The following is a 16,601-nucleotide window of genomic DNA, read 5'->3' on the forward strand; positions in this document are numbered from 1 at the left end:
ACACTCTTCTCAGGGCTCTGCAAGCCCTTACTCAGCCTTGCAGGTTAACAACAGGTGCAGTCCAGCCCATGAACCACCCTGAAAGCACCCCTCTTTAGTGTCCAGCCCCTGTCACCAGACACATTCAGTAATTACTACTCCCAAGGGAACAGTATATACACACCAGCTTGTTTGATTCAGCTGAGTATCAGCTCTAATATAATACAGCACTGTAATCTATGTATAGTAAAAACAAATGCAAGTTTAGTTACGAAGGGAAAGATTTAAGGCACAGTGAGCACAGATAAGAACAACGGGTTACAAGTAAAACAAAAGTATGAAATGCTTGTACTAGACTAAGACTGAACTTTAACAGGCTAACCTTGTCTAAAGCAATTTCTCACCTACGCCCTTTCTTGCAGCATTTCAACCAAGGTTGGTTGAGATCCTGTTTTCATTGATACAACTGCACTGCAGGGTCACTCGCTCAAGTGCAGGATAAAAGAGTGATCCTTGTACTCTCTTTCTTATTCCCTAGAGTCAGAAAGACTGCCTAGGATTTCCTTCCTGGTGTGCTGGCACCAAAGTGTCTCCCCACACACGTTTATTTCGCATCCTCCCCTTGACCTGTTTTTCCTGTTGATTCTCACATGTAAATGGGGCCTCCTTTGTGCTAGGCTTTACAAAGTTTGATTTACATATAAACAAACGAGATAGGTGATTCCACATCCCTTGTCTGGCAAAACCCACTTGCCACCCCTGCCTGGGACACAGATTCTAAGACATTTTCAGTATGTACACACAACTTCTTAAATATCACCTGTATATACATCACACAACCATTAAGAGGATCCGTCTGATGCAAGCTTCCATTTGACACCTCACACATTATGAAAGCAGTGTGTTAGGATAGAGAGATTTTCAGGCCTGATAAGAGTTGCTGTTATAGAACAGTAAACGCTTTGGCAGTTGGCACTGAAGGGTTCCTAGGGTCACAGCCACACAAAGAAAAGGAAATATCATAGTTACTCTCCCAACAAGACACTAGTCAGAGACAGCCTTCTACTCTATCCCATCAGAATGACTTTCCCACAGGAACTACTGCAAGTGACAAGTGGAGTCCCACAAAGCATTCTCAATTCTGAAACCATATCTGCCATTTGCTGCCTGGTGGGTCTTGCGCACATGCTCAAGGTCCGATTGCTATATTTGGTGTTGGGAATGAATTTTCCCCCAGAACAGATTGGCAGAGACCCTTTGTGTCTTTTGCCTTCTCCAGCATGGAGCACGGGTCACTTGTAGGTTTAAACTACGGTAAATGGTGAATTCTCTCTAATTGGAAGTCTTTAAACCATGATCTGAGGATTTCAGTAACTCAGCCAGAGATTATGGGTCTATTACAGGAGTGGATGGGTGATGTTCTGTGGCCTTCATTGTGCGGGTGGTCAGACTACATCATCACTATAGTCTCTTCTGTCGTTGAATGTTTATGAGTCTATATCCTTGGAAGAGACTGCCCAAGTGTCCTATTCATTCTCCCTTCCTTCCCTAAAAAGTGCATCAGTGCAATCAGACCTGCTCTTACTCTATCACCCTTAAGTGTGTAGATCACTGTTTGGAAACAGAACATACAGTAATCTGCAGTCACAATCAGGGTTTAGTTTCAGTCTTGGATTACTAGAATCCTAGGTTTTTCACCGTGGCCCACTCTTTAGAGGAGGCTTGGATCAGAGCTATGGCTGAGATCCTTTGTGCCTTTGATAGTAGCAGAACTGTGAAACTCAGCAGTCTCAGTTCAAAGCAATTTTGTATAGCCAATAAAACATGAAAAGTTATCCCTGCACTGGGTCACAGGCAAAAAGCAGATTTTAACCAGTATCTGTCTTCAATGACTTGGGAGATAATGAACAGAAAGAAAGCCCTCCTTTCTCTCCCCACCTGGCAAAGTAGAACAAAGAAGGGCAAATACAAAATAATCACCTTTCCTAATAGCTGGATTCATTAAGACATCCCTTGCTATTAAGGAAAAAGTAGGGAAGGGAAAGGAATTAGGGGATGAATAGCCTAATTCATAAAGAATTGAGTTACTATCTTAAAATTTGTCCATTCATAAGGCCACAAATTTGTGATTACTTTGGACCTGGATAACTCCTATCTATCTGGCATTCAAACCCAGTAGTCTCTGGGCTAGGAAAAGATATTGTCCGACAGCAAAATTGCCTTTTCACTATATGTTTTAGGCTACCAACGTCCATACATCTTAGTAGCTTGCAGAAAGACTTCCTGTCACAATGTAGCACTATTAGTCATCATCCATAGTATTTGCTGGCTATGCCAGTGGCTTGGCTAGAGAAAAGAAAGCTTTCTACTTACGAATGTCTATTCGCTGTTCCAATGGCAGAGGGTTGTTTGTGCGTGACACAAGTTTTGTAAGGCATGTAGCTGCCAATAATTGGGAGTAGGATGACTGTAAAGAAAAAACACAACAAGCAGTGGTTTAATCAAGTTTCAGTACAAAAGAGGCCACAGCTGAAGACAAGGTGGTTGTGCACTACGTTAACCCAATAACTTTCAGGTCTCTGGAAACTTAGGCTTCAATATTAGCTTAGTTCACAAGTCTAAATGCTCTGGACCGTCTTAGTTCCTTGTTTCTGTATACACCAAGTTTATCCAAAATATTTTAAAAAGAGCATCTAGATGCAAAAGGTAACAGGATGACAACAGCAGAAGCATAACATACCCTCTACCTGTGTGCCCCCACGTAGGGGCGGAGAGAATTATGACAAGCAGGAAGAAACAAGTGCCAATAGCAATATGCTACATGCTAGTGTTCCTGCACGCTCAGTCCTAGATTTTATACAAACGCTTCTTCCACTTAACTACAAAACAGGTTAGTTTTCCCTCCTCCTTCATATTTTATTTATATATCATACAGAATAGCACTTGGACCAATGGACATTACTAACTAATTTAATCCAGGGAATAGGATACAGATAATGTGAGTGAACCATCAGAAATCCTAGGCAGTATGAGATTCTATGAATTGTAGGCAGTATAACTGCAAGTGTTTCTTGTGTTAAATAATACCCAGTACTATAAAAAGGATTTGCCTCTATAACTTAGCCCAAGAATCCAAGAGACCAGAAACCCATTTATAGTAATATGCCCAAAGAAAGTTTAATGTAAGTGAGTCAGACCATCCAATTTGTGCATCAGCTTTGCAAAATGGCAATCTGACACAGACTACACATACATAATGGGTTATATTCAAAGTAATAAAACTGTGCATTAGAGACTTACCATTAAAACTGACCCATCCCTTTTGCCCTGTGCTAGTTGCTGGTTCCTCCACGGTAGACACAAATGCAATTTGAAACCCAGAGGCTAATTTATTTTTTATTCCAAAGAAATTAAGGAGTACACACACACACACACACACACCAACTTACAACACCAAGAGATCAAAAATTCAGCTCATGTGTTCAGCTGGAACAGCACTGTACAGTGCCCAATCTCAGTCTGGTTCCTTGATCCTTTGAGATGTGGTGGCTAATGTTTCCTGATTTTTGTGAGCAAGGCACTGATCTAATAGACTCAAAGGTCCTGTGACCAAGCAATTTTAAGCATGATTTATCTTGCCACAAAGTGAATCAAGTGACCACTTGGGGAAAAAAAAAGTACTGTAAAGATAAAAAATTTTCTTATTTCCCATGGTTGAAATTGTTGCTAGATTGCTTTGAGGACATTATTGGAGAGGCTAACCTTTGCTTTAAGAGATTCTTAGTAGTAAGCTAAAATGGCCCAAAGCAAACTCCGTTTTAATCCCATCTGAGTCTCAGATCTCACGCTGGGATTTTAATCTTTGATCATGTCTTCCAAGCTATTTTAGAACTCCTAAAAAGCAGTGGAAATAAGAGAATTTGTCTTTCAGAATGAACGTCGTATTCTTAGATCAGGCTGCATAATGGATTGACCCATAAGATTAATCAAGAACCAATCAAAGGACAGGTTCTTTTCATGTGATTCACACTACTGGCATAAACAGACACATGGACAAAACCAGAATGATTGTGCAACAGTAACTCTCCTGCTAGAAGTGTTAGTGACACTTTAGCCCAAATTCACACACGGTTTCCTAGCATGGTTATAGAGCCATACTCTGTGTTCCTAATCACAATAACCCCTTCCACACCTCTTCTCCCCCCACTCCTCCCCAAAACTAACAACTATGCTATATCAAGTCTGGACCACACTTCATAACTGTGTCTAAGTGTACTTATCTTTGTAGATTAGATGTGCTTTATGATCTAAGCAGAATTCCTCAAAAAGGGAAACCTCTTAGTGGGTACACTCCAATTTTTTCTAAACCAACAGAAAATGCAGAACCAACTGCAGGTTTAATTCTGGTATGCAGAAGACATTAATGAATGAGACACATTCCAGCTTACTGGGTATGCAGTACCTAATGTGCTTCCCTCTTTCATTCAGAGCATTCACCCAAAATGCCAAATTTGAATGCCAGTTTGTTTGAATCTATTATTATTGTCTACGTACACTTCCTCTTTCAAGGAGGAGCTGGCACTTGTTCAGACAGTCTGCGCTGTTGGTAAACTCGACCAAGGCTTTTTCTGCCTGGAGCCGTGTCGCGGTGTCTGTAGTTTCATACAGCTGCTTGCACAGGTTCTCTAGCTGGGCTAGGCTCTGTAATGGAATGACCACAGGGGAAAAAAAAAAAAAAAATCAGTTAAAACAATTTTTTACAGTTTTGTCAGGTAGTGACTCAGCCATGCAACCCAGCACATCTTTAAGGAATGAGTATGTTGAAATTATACCTGGCTTTTCAGCCTATGCTACTTTTTTAGATGTTTCATGGCCATCTTCACCTGAATTAGGCACAAAACAATTGCTGCTTGATGGGCACATGAGAAATCCCCCTCACACCACCAGTTTGGCCAAGAGTAACAGACAGCTTGCCAGACCCCGTGTCATGGTATAATTCCCCACTCTGAACCTTAGCATCCAAAAGATGGGGTACCAGCATGAATTCCTCTGAGCTCAATTACCAGCCTAGTACTTGTAGCGCTGCCATCAACCAGGAATTCCAGTGCCTGGTACACTCTGGTCCCCCCAAAACCTTGCCCAGGGACCCCCAAGACTCAGTCCCTCTGGATCTTAACACAAGGAAAGTAAATCCTTTCCCTCACCATTGCCTCTTCCAGGCTTCCCCTCCCTGGGTTACTCTGGAAGATCACTGTGATTCAAACTCCTTGAATCTTAAAACAGAGAGGAAAATTCACCTTCCTCCCTCCTTCTCTCGCCCCCTCCCAGACTCTCCCTGACAGAGAAAGTAATCCTAACACAGAGAAATTAAACTCTCTCCCCCCCTTCTCTCCTTTCTCCCCACCAATTCCCTGGTGGATCCAGACCCAGTCCCCTGGGGTCTCACCAGAATAAAAAAACAATCAGGTTCTTAAACAATAAAAGCTTTTAATTAAAGAAAGAAAAAACAGTTAAAATTATCTTTGTAAATTTAAAATAGAATAGGTACAGGGTCTTTCAGCTGTAGACACTGGGAATACCCTCCAAGCCTAAGTATACAAGTACAAATTAAAATCCTTTCAGCAAAATACAAACTGGAACTCCTTCCAGCCAAATACACCTTTGCAAATAAAGAAAACAAACATAAGCCTAACTCGCCTTATCACCTAGTACTTATTATTTTGAATCTATAAGAACCTGTACCAGGGAGATTGGAGAGAAACCTGGTTGCACATCTGGTCACTCTCAGAACCCAGAGAGAACCACCACCAAAAACTAACAGCACACACAAAAGCTTCCCTCCCTCAAGATTTGCAAGTACCCTGTCCCCTGATTGGTCCTCTGGTCAGGTGACAGCCAGGCTCACTGAACTTGTTAACCCTTTACAGCCAAAAGAGACATGAAGTACTCCTGTTCTATTAACTCTTACTTATCTGTTTATGACACCCCCTACCTAAGAATGTCTCTTGCACTATCTTCCTACCCCTCCCTAGCATATTGAAAGAGAGCAAATGCCACTCACTCCCATGAGTTCAACTTTTACCCAGAGTGTGGCCTTTTTCGTAATGTATTGAGGATGGTCAGGAGCCTGGGTTCTATTTCCAACTCTACCACATGCTTCTTGAGTGAATTTTAATAAGTCACACCTTTGTATCTCTGGCCCCAATCCCGCAATAAGCTCCATGCAGATGAGGTCATATGCCTGCATGGAACCCCTCTGACTTCAATGGGGTCTGCTCACCTAGCAATGACAGGATCAGAGTCGTAGTTTCCTCACCTGTAAAATGGGGATACAACACTTACCTATGATGCAGGGTTACCAGGAGGCTAAAGCCATTAGCTTGTAAGTCATAGATCTTTTTATAGAAGGAGTTATACCGTCACTATGCACACCTATGGTTCTCTGTTATAATAATAAAAGTAGGATACGGATTTGAGGGTGAGGGGAGAAAGAGGGGCAAGTTGAACCAATTCTGCGATATTCTATCTTGAAAAGTAAAGAAGCCTGTATCACCATGGGATGCTAATTGCTCTTCTGTGGCCAACATACCTTTTCCTTTCCACTCCAAAAACCCCACCAATTCCTTCAGTTACTGATATTCCCATCACATCAGCCCTTCAAGATATAACAAGTTACAGAGCTTCCTCCAGGAGAATCACTAACATAGTTCTAAATACCAACTATCCCAGGGGCATTTTCACAATCATTTTTGCTGCTGCTTTTGCTTTCAGACTACACACAACAAGCTTTCCATTATTATACCCAATCCACTACTGGCCAGGGAGCAGGAGTAACCAAGTGTCTGCTTGAACAGCTGGCTACCGTGTAATAGCATCATGTATTGCTGCCAAGACAGCTTGCCAGCCTGAACATAGCCATGAATGTACCTTTTGAGCTGGTGCCCTTCCTATCCCCCAACTCTTTACTGTCATTCTTGCCTCTAAACTTCAGTCTTTGCTCTCAGAATAAACTACTCTCTGCACGCACACTAAAACCTCTACTAAGAAGGTCCTTAGAATTATGCTGAAGTTATTTAAAAGTACAGATTATTAGCACAGCTTCCCCTCCACTATACATGTCGTCCTCCTCAGAGTGGGACTGGAAGTATTCTGTGCTTCGTAAACATTTTAAATTTATTTGCTACCAAAGGATTTCTAATATTAAATTTTCAACTTGTTTTCCTCCCTTAAGTTCCAAGTGTTTGTGCCTGGGACTGAAGGATCAGGAACACAGAACACTGCATTACAAAGACGTTTTATCAGGGGAGGAACTCAATAGGATAGAGGAAGAGAGAAAGAACTTCTTGGAGGGACTAGAGATGAGATGGGATCAGTAAAAAAGGCTGAATGCTTAAGAACGAAAACCCAGTGCATTATTCCAAGTATATTTATATAGCCTTAGGTAGTGTCTCTTAACACCTCTCCATCCCAGATGACTCCTAGTAAGCAATGAATCTCTGAGCTGCATGATTAGTTTAAGGTCTTGATTTTGACCTATGACAGCCCTATTGGGCTTGAGACCTGCTTGCTGGAGAGACCCTCCCTTCTCAATCAGTACAGACAGACTGAGGTTAGCAGAAGCACTTCAACTAGAGTACCCCCTCCTCTGTTTAAGAAACAGTTGCCAGCAAGATAATTCTCTATGAAAGGCCTTCAAATACTCTAATTTCAGAATTTATTCCTCTTCCCTCCATCCCATAATCCAAAATGGATTATATCTGTGCAAGTCCCATCCATTTACTCAGGTTCCTGTGGAACGAAAGACAGCTGACATTTGGGGGTGAAATAGGGTGTTTCGAGTTTGATTTTCTCTCCGGTTCTAGAGGAGATTATTTATCAATTCTTAGACTATTTTAACTGAAGTAAGTGCTATCTAGAGCTGATATGGGATTATATATTTCAATACAGTTTCCTTGTGAAGGTGGCCTCTGACTATTTATATTATTTTTTTCAAATTTCTGGAGAATATAATTTCTCTTCCACCCCAACTATGTTTATCGCTGTTACCCTCCATTGTTATGCAAAGGTGGGGACATACTTGTTTGTTGGAGGATTGTGTCTCAGATCAGCTACATTCTTGAGAATGTAAATCTATCATCTAGTCTACTGTAGAAAAGTTGCACTGGTGTGACTAAATCAATTTTTAAAAATTTTCAATGCATACCCCTAACATTTAAGTACTTAAATGGGTTTAAACCTTACTTAAATTGATTTAGCTTAATTCACTAAATTTACCAATTTATACTGATTTATCTTAAGGAAGGTTTAAACTGGTTTATGTGCATCTAGAGAGGTTTGCATAGGGGAATTACATTAATTTTAAATCCATTTAATTCTCCGGGTGCAACTTGTCTAATATACACATCTACAGTGACTTCAGTTTGTATTTATAAGTAGTGACCTTTTGTTTTTAAAATAAATCTATTACCTGTAGTTGAGCAAAAGATTGTTGTTTCATTTAACAGTCTAAATTAAGGCTACGTCTACACTAGAAACTTCAAACTGCTCCCACGGCAGCACTTCGAAGTGTGACTGTGGTCACGCGTGAGCGCTGGGACTCCTGGTAATCCACCTCCACGAGGTGAAGGTAGTGAAATATGTCAAAGAGGTGCACTGGAGAGGATCTAAAAGGGATCTAAAGTGCAGCTTGCCTCGTGTCTAGACAGCCCCAAAACCTTGCTTCTCCCCAGATTTTGAAGAGATAGCCTTCTGGCCTATTGTATATACACATCAAAGCAACCATTTTTTCCTGCTTTGTAGATCACCTGTAACATATCCATGTATTGGATTAGATATTATACATTAATGTGCACCAAAATAACCAGTGCAGAATAGGCAAGTGAAGGATGAAGGAGATGCTTTTATTCGGCATTTCCTTCCATTTGTTGGTTAGAAGCAATGCCCGAATAGTAGTTTTACTGTTAATAGGCTCAAATACCCAGAAAACATCCACAGAACGCAGTACTCCAATCAGATCATTCTCTTTGATGAAAATCTTATTGATTCTAATTTTAGAAGTATCACTGATGGATATTTATGCCCTCACACTGGTAAAGTAATTACATGAATAAATGGACTCTCTCAACAGCCCTTATGCTGCATTCTAGGTTTGCAGTGGTGAATTGTAAGTGAACCTCAATCTTTGTACCTTAATGTCCTCATTTGGAAAATGAGCATCATATTTCTCTCCAAAACAAGTTAGGTGAGTATAGATTGCAAGACCAAATTAACCCTGTTAGCTAGTTCAGCCATCACAATAGAGTACAGGTGGACATGTTCTCTTGCACAAATAGAGCAATGCCATACAACAGTCATAACAGAAATTTCTGATGCTCTGCTGTTGAAATGGGTGAAACCATTAGGATGTCACTACCAGCAACAAATAAGGAGGAACTTTGTGCAAGTTGTTCTTCCCTGTCCCACATTATGTTCATTGGAACTTTTTGCTGCACTGAAGATTTTGTCTCCTCAATTCAGCTTCTTCAGAAACTGACAAAACAATCATAGCACAAAAGAAACTTTATACAAAAGTAGGAAGACTTCAAAACAAAGCCCTGTGACTCCATCTTTGCGCTAATTCCAAAGGAATGGGAATGTGCAAGTGGCTGAAAGGGACTGAGCTGGCGTACACTTAATCTTCTTGCTCTCATCATAGCAAGGTGCACCTTGCTATATGGAATGCAAAACAAATCAGTTAAGGGCAGCATACAGCTGCTACATTCAGTTGTCGAATGCCCTCATGCCAGCAGATAGAATGCTCGCTAACAGGAGCTTGCCCTCTGATTTCCAAGCATGTATTACACATGTTCTCTGCAGTGGAAGGACTCACCTCTCAAACCAGGCCTCGTACCTTGTTTTGGAAAGCTACAGTCCAGCAGATAAATTTCCATTATAAAATCCACTAGCTCAGCTATAATCCAGGCAAACTGCCTGGAGATCAGGAAAAGGAGCACACAATGCTGGAGTTGGTTGTGAAGTTCTAGCCAGAGCCCTAGCCAGAGCCCTGAATCCAGAGATCTCTTACTCTAGATCCAGTAGCATATTGGATCACTAGTGAGTTTTAGACAATTACCTGTAAACTTTTTGCCAACTAATAGGTTATACAGAAGACTGCTTTATCAGTCCGGGATACATTGATAAAAATAAAACAAACAATCTGAAAACCCCAAGGCTTGAGCTCCTCAAACAAGGCTCAAGTTAGAATGTAAAAAGTTAGCATTTACACTTCAGCTCCATAAACAAATAATTTTAATCCCTCAGATTTGAGGCACTTTTGTGCTGATATCACACTTTCCTCCCTTACTAAGTCTGAAAGCAGAGCAGTTTAAAGATATAACTAAATTAATAACAGGGAAGTCAGAGGACATAATCATGGATTCCTCTTTGGCCTAAAATGCAAGACATCCTTCTCTGAATCCAGTGCCAGAAAGTGGAATCAACAAGACATTCTAAAGAGACAAATTCCTGAAACAACCATGCTATTTAAGGTGCAACAAGTTATCCATACACCCTTCCTTAATACCTCATCCGTCAGTTCCACTAGTTTTTCAAATGAGCTTCTCTGCTAATGTTTAAGGCTATGTTTTAGTCATGAGTATTTTTAGTAAAAGTCACGGACAGTAAACAAAAATTCATGGCCCATGACCTGTCCATGACTTTATTATATACTGTATTCCAGTAACACTGTTCACATGACCAAGATGTTAAACATTTGTATCTGTCATTTTTCCACCACAAGCCTATTTTCAGTCTTTTGTAACTGGCCTGGCAAAACTGACTTTGTAGAGAAGTCTGACCATGTAAGTTCAGTCCAGAAGCAAATATACTGTTTATAAATGATCAAGTTGATTGTAAAATAGCAAGAGGTACTATGAAGTGGTAGTTCTGTTCTGCTGTATTACTCTGTTCCCGAGGAGCCAGTCTTCTGTGCATATCTCTTCTAGCACGCCGCTGAGGCAAGCAAATCCACAATAATTCTGCTTTGCCCTCCCCAGAACATCATATAGCCCATTAGAAATGCCAACACCAGCAACATGGAGCCAAGGGCACACAGGGATGAAAAAGTCTGTAAGTCTTTTCTAAGCAACGGACACACTTCTAGGACAATTTAGAATAGTCATTCTTCTGAACAGCCTTAGTCATTAGGCATCTTTTTCAGTCTAAGCAATACCGTGGTGCGTATTCAATATTCATATTCTTTATTTGCTATGTTTTTAGGTTCTTAATGAATGAATATGCAAGATAAGCACCTACAAAGACTGGAGAAATCACAAAAGCAATTCCATTACCCATTAAGCAAGATCTTAATAATGTAGTTGCCTGTTAAAATCTACCACCTGTACACAGAATCCCAGAAATGTAGACCTGGAAAGGACCTTGAGAAGTCATCCAGTTCAGTCCCCTGTGCTGTGCCAGGATCAAGTAAACCTAGACTATCCCTCACAGTTGTTTGTCCAACCTGTGTTCTAAAAACCTCAACTGATGGGGATTCTACAACTTCCCTTGAAAGCCTATTCCAGAGCTTAAACTATCCTTATAGTTAAGAAAGTTTTTCTTAATATAGAACCTCAAATCTCCCTTGCTGCAGATTAAGCCCATTACTTCTTGTCCTACCTTCAGAAGACACAGAACAATTGATCTCAGTGCTCTTTATAACCGTTCTTAACATATCTGTAGACTGTTACCAGGTCTCTCCTCAGTCTTAGCTTCTCAAGACTACACATGCCCCCTCTGCCCCAATCCTCCTAGGTCAGGTTTTCTAAACCTTCTATCATTTTTTTTATTCTCCTCTAGACTCTCTCCATTTTGTCAACATCTTTCCTGAAGTATGGTGCCCAGAATTGGATACATTAGTCCAGCTGCGGTCTCTCCAGTGCCAAGTAGAGAGGGACAATTACTTGCTGTGTCTTACATACAGCTCTCCTGTTAATACATCCCAGAACGATATTTGCTTTTTTCGCAGCTGCATCATGTAGACAACTCATATTCAATCTGTGATTCACTATAAACCTTGGATCTTTTTCACCAGTACTACCACATAAGCCCATTATTCCCCATTTTGTAGTTGTGTATTTGATTTTTGCTTCCTAAGTGAAGTACTTTGCCCTTGTCTATTGAATTTAATTTTTGGGTATGTCTACACTATGGGATTATTCCAATTTTACATAAACCGGTTTTGTAAAACAGATTGTACAAAGTCGAGTCCACACGGCCACACTCAGCACATTAATTCGGCAGCGTGCGTCAATGTACCAAGGCTAGCGTCGATTTCCAGAGCGTAGCACTGTGGGTAGCTATCCCGTAGCTATCTCATAGTTCCCGCAGTCTCCCCCGCCCATTGGAATTCTGGGTTGAGATCCCAATGCAAAAACAGTGTCGCGGGTGATTCTGGGTAAATGTTGTCACTCAATCCTTCCTCCGTGAAAGCAATGGCAGACAATCATTTTGCGCCCTTTTTCCCTGGATTGCTCTGGCAGATGCCATAGCATGGCAAACATGGAGCCCATTTTGCCTTTTGTCACTGTCACTGTATGTGTACTGGATGCTGCTGACAGATGCGGTACTGCAGTGCTACACAGCAGCATTCATTTGCCTTTGCAAGGTAGCAGAGACGGTTACCATCCCTATTGCACCGTCTGCCATGCCATTGTAAATTGGCGATGAGATGACGGTTATCAGTCGTTCTATATCGTCTGCTGCTGTCATGGATGCTCCTGCTGGCCTCACTGAGGTCGGTCGGGGGCGCATGGACAAAAATGGGAATGACTCCCCAGGTCATTCCCTTCTTTATGTTTTGTCTAAAAATAGAGTCAGTCCTGCCTAGAACATGGGGCAAGTGTACTAGAGAACCAGAGAGCACAGCCGCTCCGTGTCAGAGCCCCAGATATCCCGCAGAAATGATGAGCTGCATGCCATTCTAGGGGGTGCCCCTGCAACAACCCCACGCATTGCTTCCCTCCTCCCCCAACCCTCATGGGCTACCGTGGCAGTGTCCTCCCATGCGTGTGATGAACTAATAAAGAATGCAGGAATAAAAAACACTGACTTTTTAGTGAGATAAAATGAGGGGGAGGAACCCTCCAACTGCCATGATAGTCCAGGCAGGACATTAAAGGGTGGCGAGGGAGAGGAGCCCAGCCTCCCGCTGCTATGATAGTCCAGGCAGTACAGAATCTTCTTTAGACATGAAGCGGGGGTGGGGAGCCTGACAGAGCTCAGCCTCCAGTTGCTATGATGAAGATGGTTACCAGCCGTTCTGTACCATCTGCCGGGGATGACCAGGAGTCATTCCCATTTTTACCCAGGTGACCCCGGCCGACCTCACCGAGGCCAGCCATAAGCACTCACGGGCTGATGAGGACGATGGATAGCAGTCATATTGTACCGTCTGCCATCGGGAAGGGGATGCTGGTGTTCAGTGCTGCAGCACCCCGTCTACCAGCAGCATGCAGTAGACATAGGGTGACAATGAAAAAAGGCGAGAAACGTTTTTTTTCTCTTTTCTTTCGGGGGGGGGAGGGAGGAGGGGTAAATTGACGACATATTCCCTGAACTACTGGCGACAATATTTTTGACCCTTCAGGCATTGGGAGCTCAGCCAAGAATGCAAATGCTTTTCAGAGACTGCAGAGACTGTGGGATAGCTGGAATCCTCAGTACACCCTCCCTCCCTCCATGAGCGTCCATTTGATTCTTTGGCTTTCCGTTACACTTGTCACACAGCACTGTGCTGAGTCCCTGCTGTGGCCTCTGTCTATCATAGCCTGGAGATTTTTTCAAATGCTTTGGCATTTCGTCTTCTGTAACAGAGCTCTGATAGAACAGATTTGTCTCCCCATACAGCCATCAGATCCAGTATCTCCCGAACGGTCCACGCTGGAGCTCTTTTTGGATTTGGGACTGCATCGCCACCTGTGCTGATCAGAGCTCCACGCTGGGCAAACAGGAAACAAAATTCAAAAGTTCGCGGGGCTATTCCTGTTTACCTGGCCAGTGCATCCGAGTTCAGATTGCTTTACAGAGCGTTCACAATGGTGCACTGTGGGATACCGCCCAGAGGCCAATACCGTCGATTTGCGGCCACACTAACCCTAATCCGACATGGCAATACCGATTTCAGCGCTACTCCTCTCGTTGGGGAGGAGTATAGACACCGGTTTAAAGAGCCCTTTATATCCATATAAAGGGCCTTGTTGTGTGGATGGGTGCAGGGTTAAATAGGTTTAACACTGCTAAATTCGGTTTAAACGCGTAGTGTAGACCAGGCCTTTGTGATTTCAGACTAATTCTCCAGTTTCTCAAGGTTGTTTTGAATTTGAATCCAAACCTCCAAAGTGCTTGCCTCTCCCACCTTGGTGTCATCTGCAAATTTTATAAGCATACTCTCTACTCCATTACCGAAGTTATTAATGAAAATATTGACGAGTCCTGGATCCTGGATTGACCCCCACAGGTCCCACTAGATACATCTTCCCTATTTGATAGTGAACCATTAATAACTACTCTGAGTATGGTCTTTCAACCAGTTCTGAACCCATCTTATAATAAATTTCATCTAGACCACATTTCCCTAACTTGCTTATGACACCGTCATGTGGAACTGTGCCAAAAGTCTTACTAAAAATATCAAGATGTGATATATCTACTACTTTCCTGCCAAAGAAGAAAATTAGGTTGGTTTGGCATGATTTGTTCTTAACAAAGCCGTACTAACTGTTCCTTTTAGTCCTAGTATCTGCCAGGTGCTTACAAACTGATTGTTAAGTAATTTTGTTCCAGTATTTTTTCAGGTATCCAAGTTAGGCTGACTGGTCTATAATTCCGAGGTCCTCTTTGTTCCCCTTTTTAAAGTTAAGTAGTATGCTTGCTCTTCTTCAGTTTCTGGGACCTCAACCAACCTCCAGGAGTTCTCAAAGATAATCGCTAACAGTTCTGAGTTAGATTCAGCTAGCTCTCAAGTACCCGAGGATGAATTTCATCAGGCCCGGCTCCTTTGAATACATCTAACTTATATAAGTATTGTTTAACTGGTTCTTTCCCTATTTTGGCTTGTGTTCCTTCCCCCTGAGTTGTTAATATTAACTGTGTTGAGCATCTAATCACCACTCATCTTTTTAGCGAAGACTGAAGCAAAGTAGGCATTAAACACCCCAGTGTTCTTGATATCACCAGTTATTAGATCTTCTTTGCCGCTAAGTAGAGGGCCTACACTTTCCTCCATCTTTCTCTTGCTTCTAATGTATTTAAAGAACATTTTCTTATCGCCTTTTATGTCCCTAGCTAGGTTTAACTCATTTTTGTGCCTTAGCTTTTCTGCAAGATCTTAATAAAATACCAGTTATTTTCACAAATGACAATGGACCAGATTCTCAGCTGCTGTAAGTCAGCATAGCTCCACTGGCTTCAATAGAGCTATGACAATGTACACAATCAGCAGGACAGGCCCTATATATGAATTACTAAACAATGATCTAATATTATACTTCCAAAGTTAAAAACAAAAAGGATACACACACAAAAAAAGATTTACAACCAACTGTACATAGTTTCACACTACTTTCCATTCTTTAATATTTTGTTAGAGGCTTGGCTATAACATTTTCCTCCTAATGAACGGCCTCTCTGCCTTCTGGCAAACACTGATTCTTCTCCACCAGTGTTCTGAACTTTGTTGAAATAAACACAGCTCCTTTTGTTTAACATCATTTTCCACTTGTCATGACAAATCATCCTTGTTTGTACACAAAACATGATCAGTGTCAGCCTAGCACTCAGAATAAGGTTTGTTAGTTAACTGCTTCAGAACCATAACATACATACATGAGAGGATGAGAAAAAAAAATCAGTTATTCCATCTGCTTTCATTCTTTAAAACGTTTCTCAGCAATGAAATAGAAGAAAATGATATAGAATGAGGACCTCCAAGATCTTGAACTTTTAAGGAAAGTTTCACGTTGGACTGCCGATGTCCTTTTAATTTAAGATACACTAAACCACAACAACAGCCTGCCAAGCTATTACTAGCACCAGTGTTGCAAGCAGCAGCACTGAAATGCCTGTTTTTAGTGATTGTTCACTGCTTAGCAGGTAGAAATGTAGGCCAGCTGGAGCTGAGGGGGAAAAGATTTTGGGTAGGTCTACAATGGAGCTGGAAGGTGTGAGCGCCAGCTAAAGCAGACAGGCTTGCTTTTGCTCTGATCCAGCTAGTGCACTAAAAACAGAATGGTTGCTGTATGGCACAAGGGGCTAGCTGCCTGAGTATGATCCCATCTGTGACCCTAGGACTATTCAGGGTAGCTACACTTCAGAGCTACCACACTAACCAGAGATTGAGCTTGTGTGAGTATATCTACTTGAGCTGGAAATTACACCTTCCAGCTTTAGTGGAGACATACACACAATCTACAATTCCTGAGCATATGCTGTGATGTATAACAAATGTACAAGCAGAGGTGAACAGAGCAAAGAAAGATGAAGATTTGATTAATTTAAAACTAAATCAACAGGCAGAAATATTACTGCTATCCAACCCCAGAAGAGTCTGCAAAAAACTGTCCTCTTTGGGGATGAAGGTTAACACACTG

The 16,601-nt window shown here is 41.7% G+C and overlaps 1 protein-coding gene across 1 annotated transcript in view; it reads right to left on the reverse strand.

Annotated features, from left to right (window-relative positions):
- Positions 1 to 16,601, reverse strand: part of XPO7 (exportin 7) — an 81,913-nt gene that overhangs the window by 38,611 nt on the left and 26,701 nt on the right. The window contains exons 3-4 of the mRNA XM_050940374.1: positions 4,534 to 4,680; positions 2,353 to 2,446 (exon numbers count right to left, since the gene is read on the reverse strand). Of these exons, the coding sequence (XP_050796331.1) occupies positions 2,353 to 2,446; positions 4,534 to 4,680 (241 nt within the window). The remainder of the gene's footprint in view (positions 1 to 2,352; positions 2,447 to 4,533; positions 4,681 to 16,601) is intronic.

Source organism: Gopherus flavomarginatus, chromosome 2, assembly GCF_025201925.1.
Source record: "Gopherus flavomarginatus isolate rGopFla2 chromosome 2, rGopFla2.mat.asm, whole genome shotgun sequence".
In the NCBI taxonomy this organism is placed as follows: domain Eukaryota; kingdom Metazoa; phylum Chordata; order Testudines; family Testudinidae; genus Gopherus; species Gopherus flavomarginatus.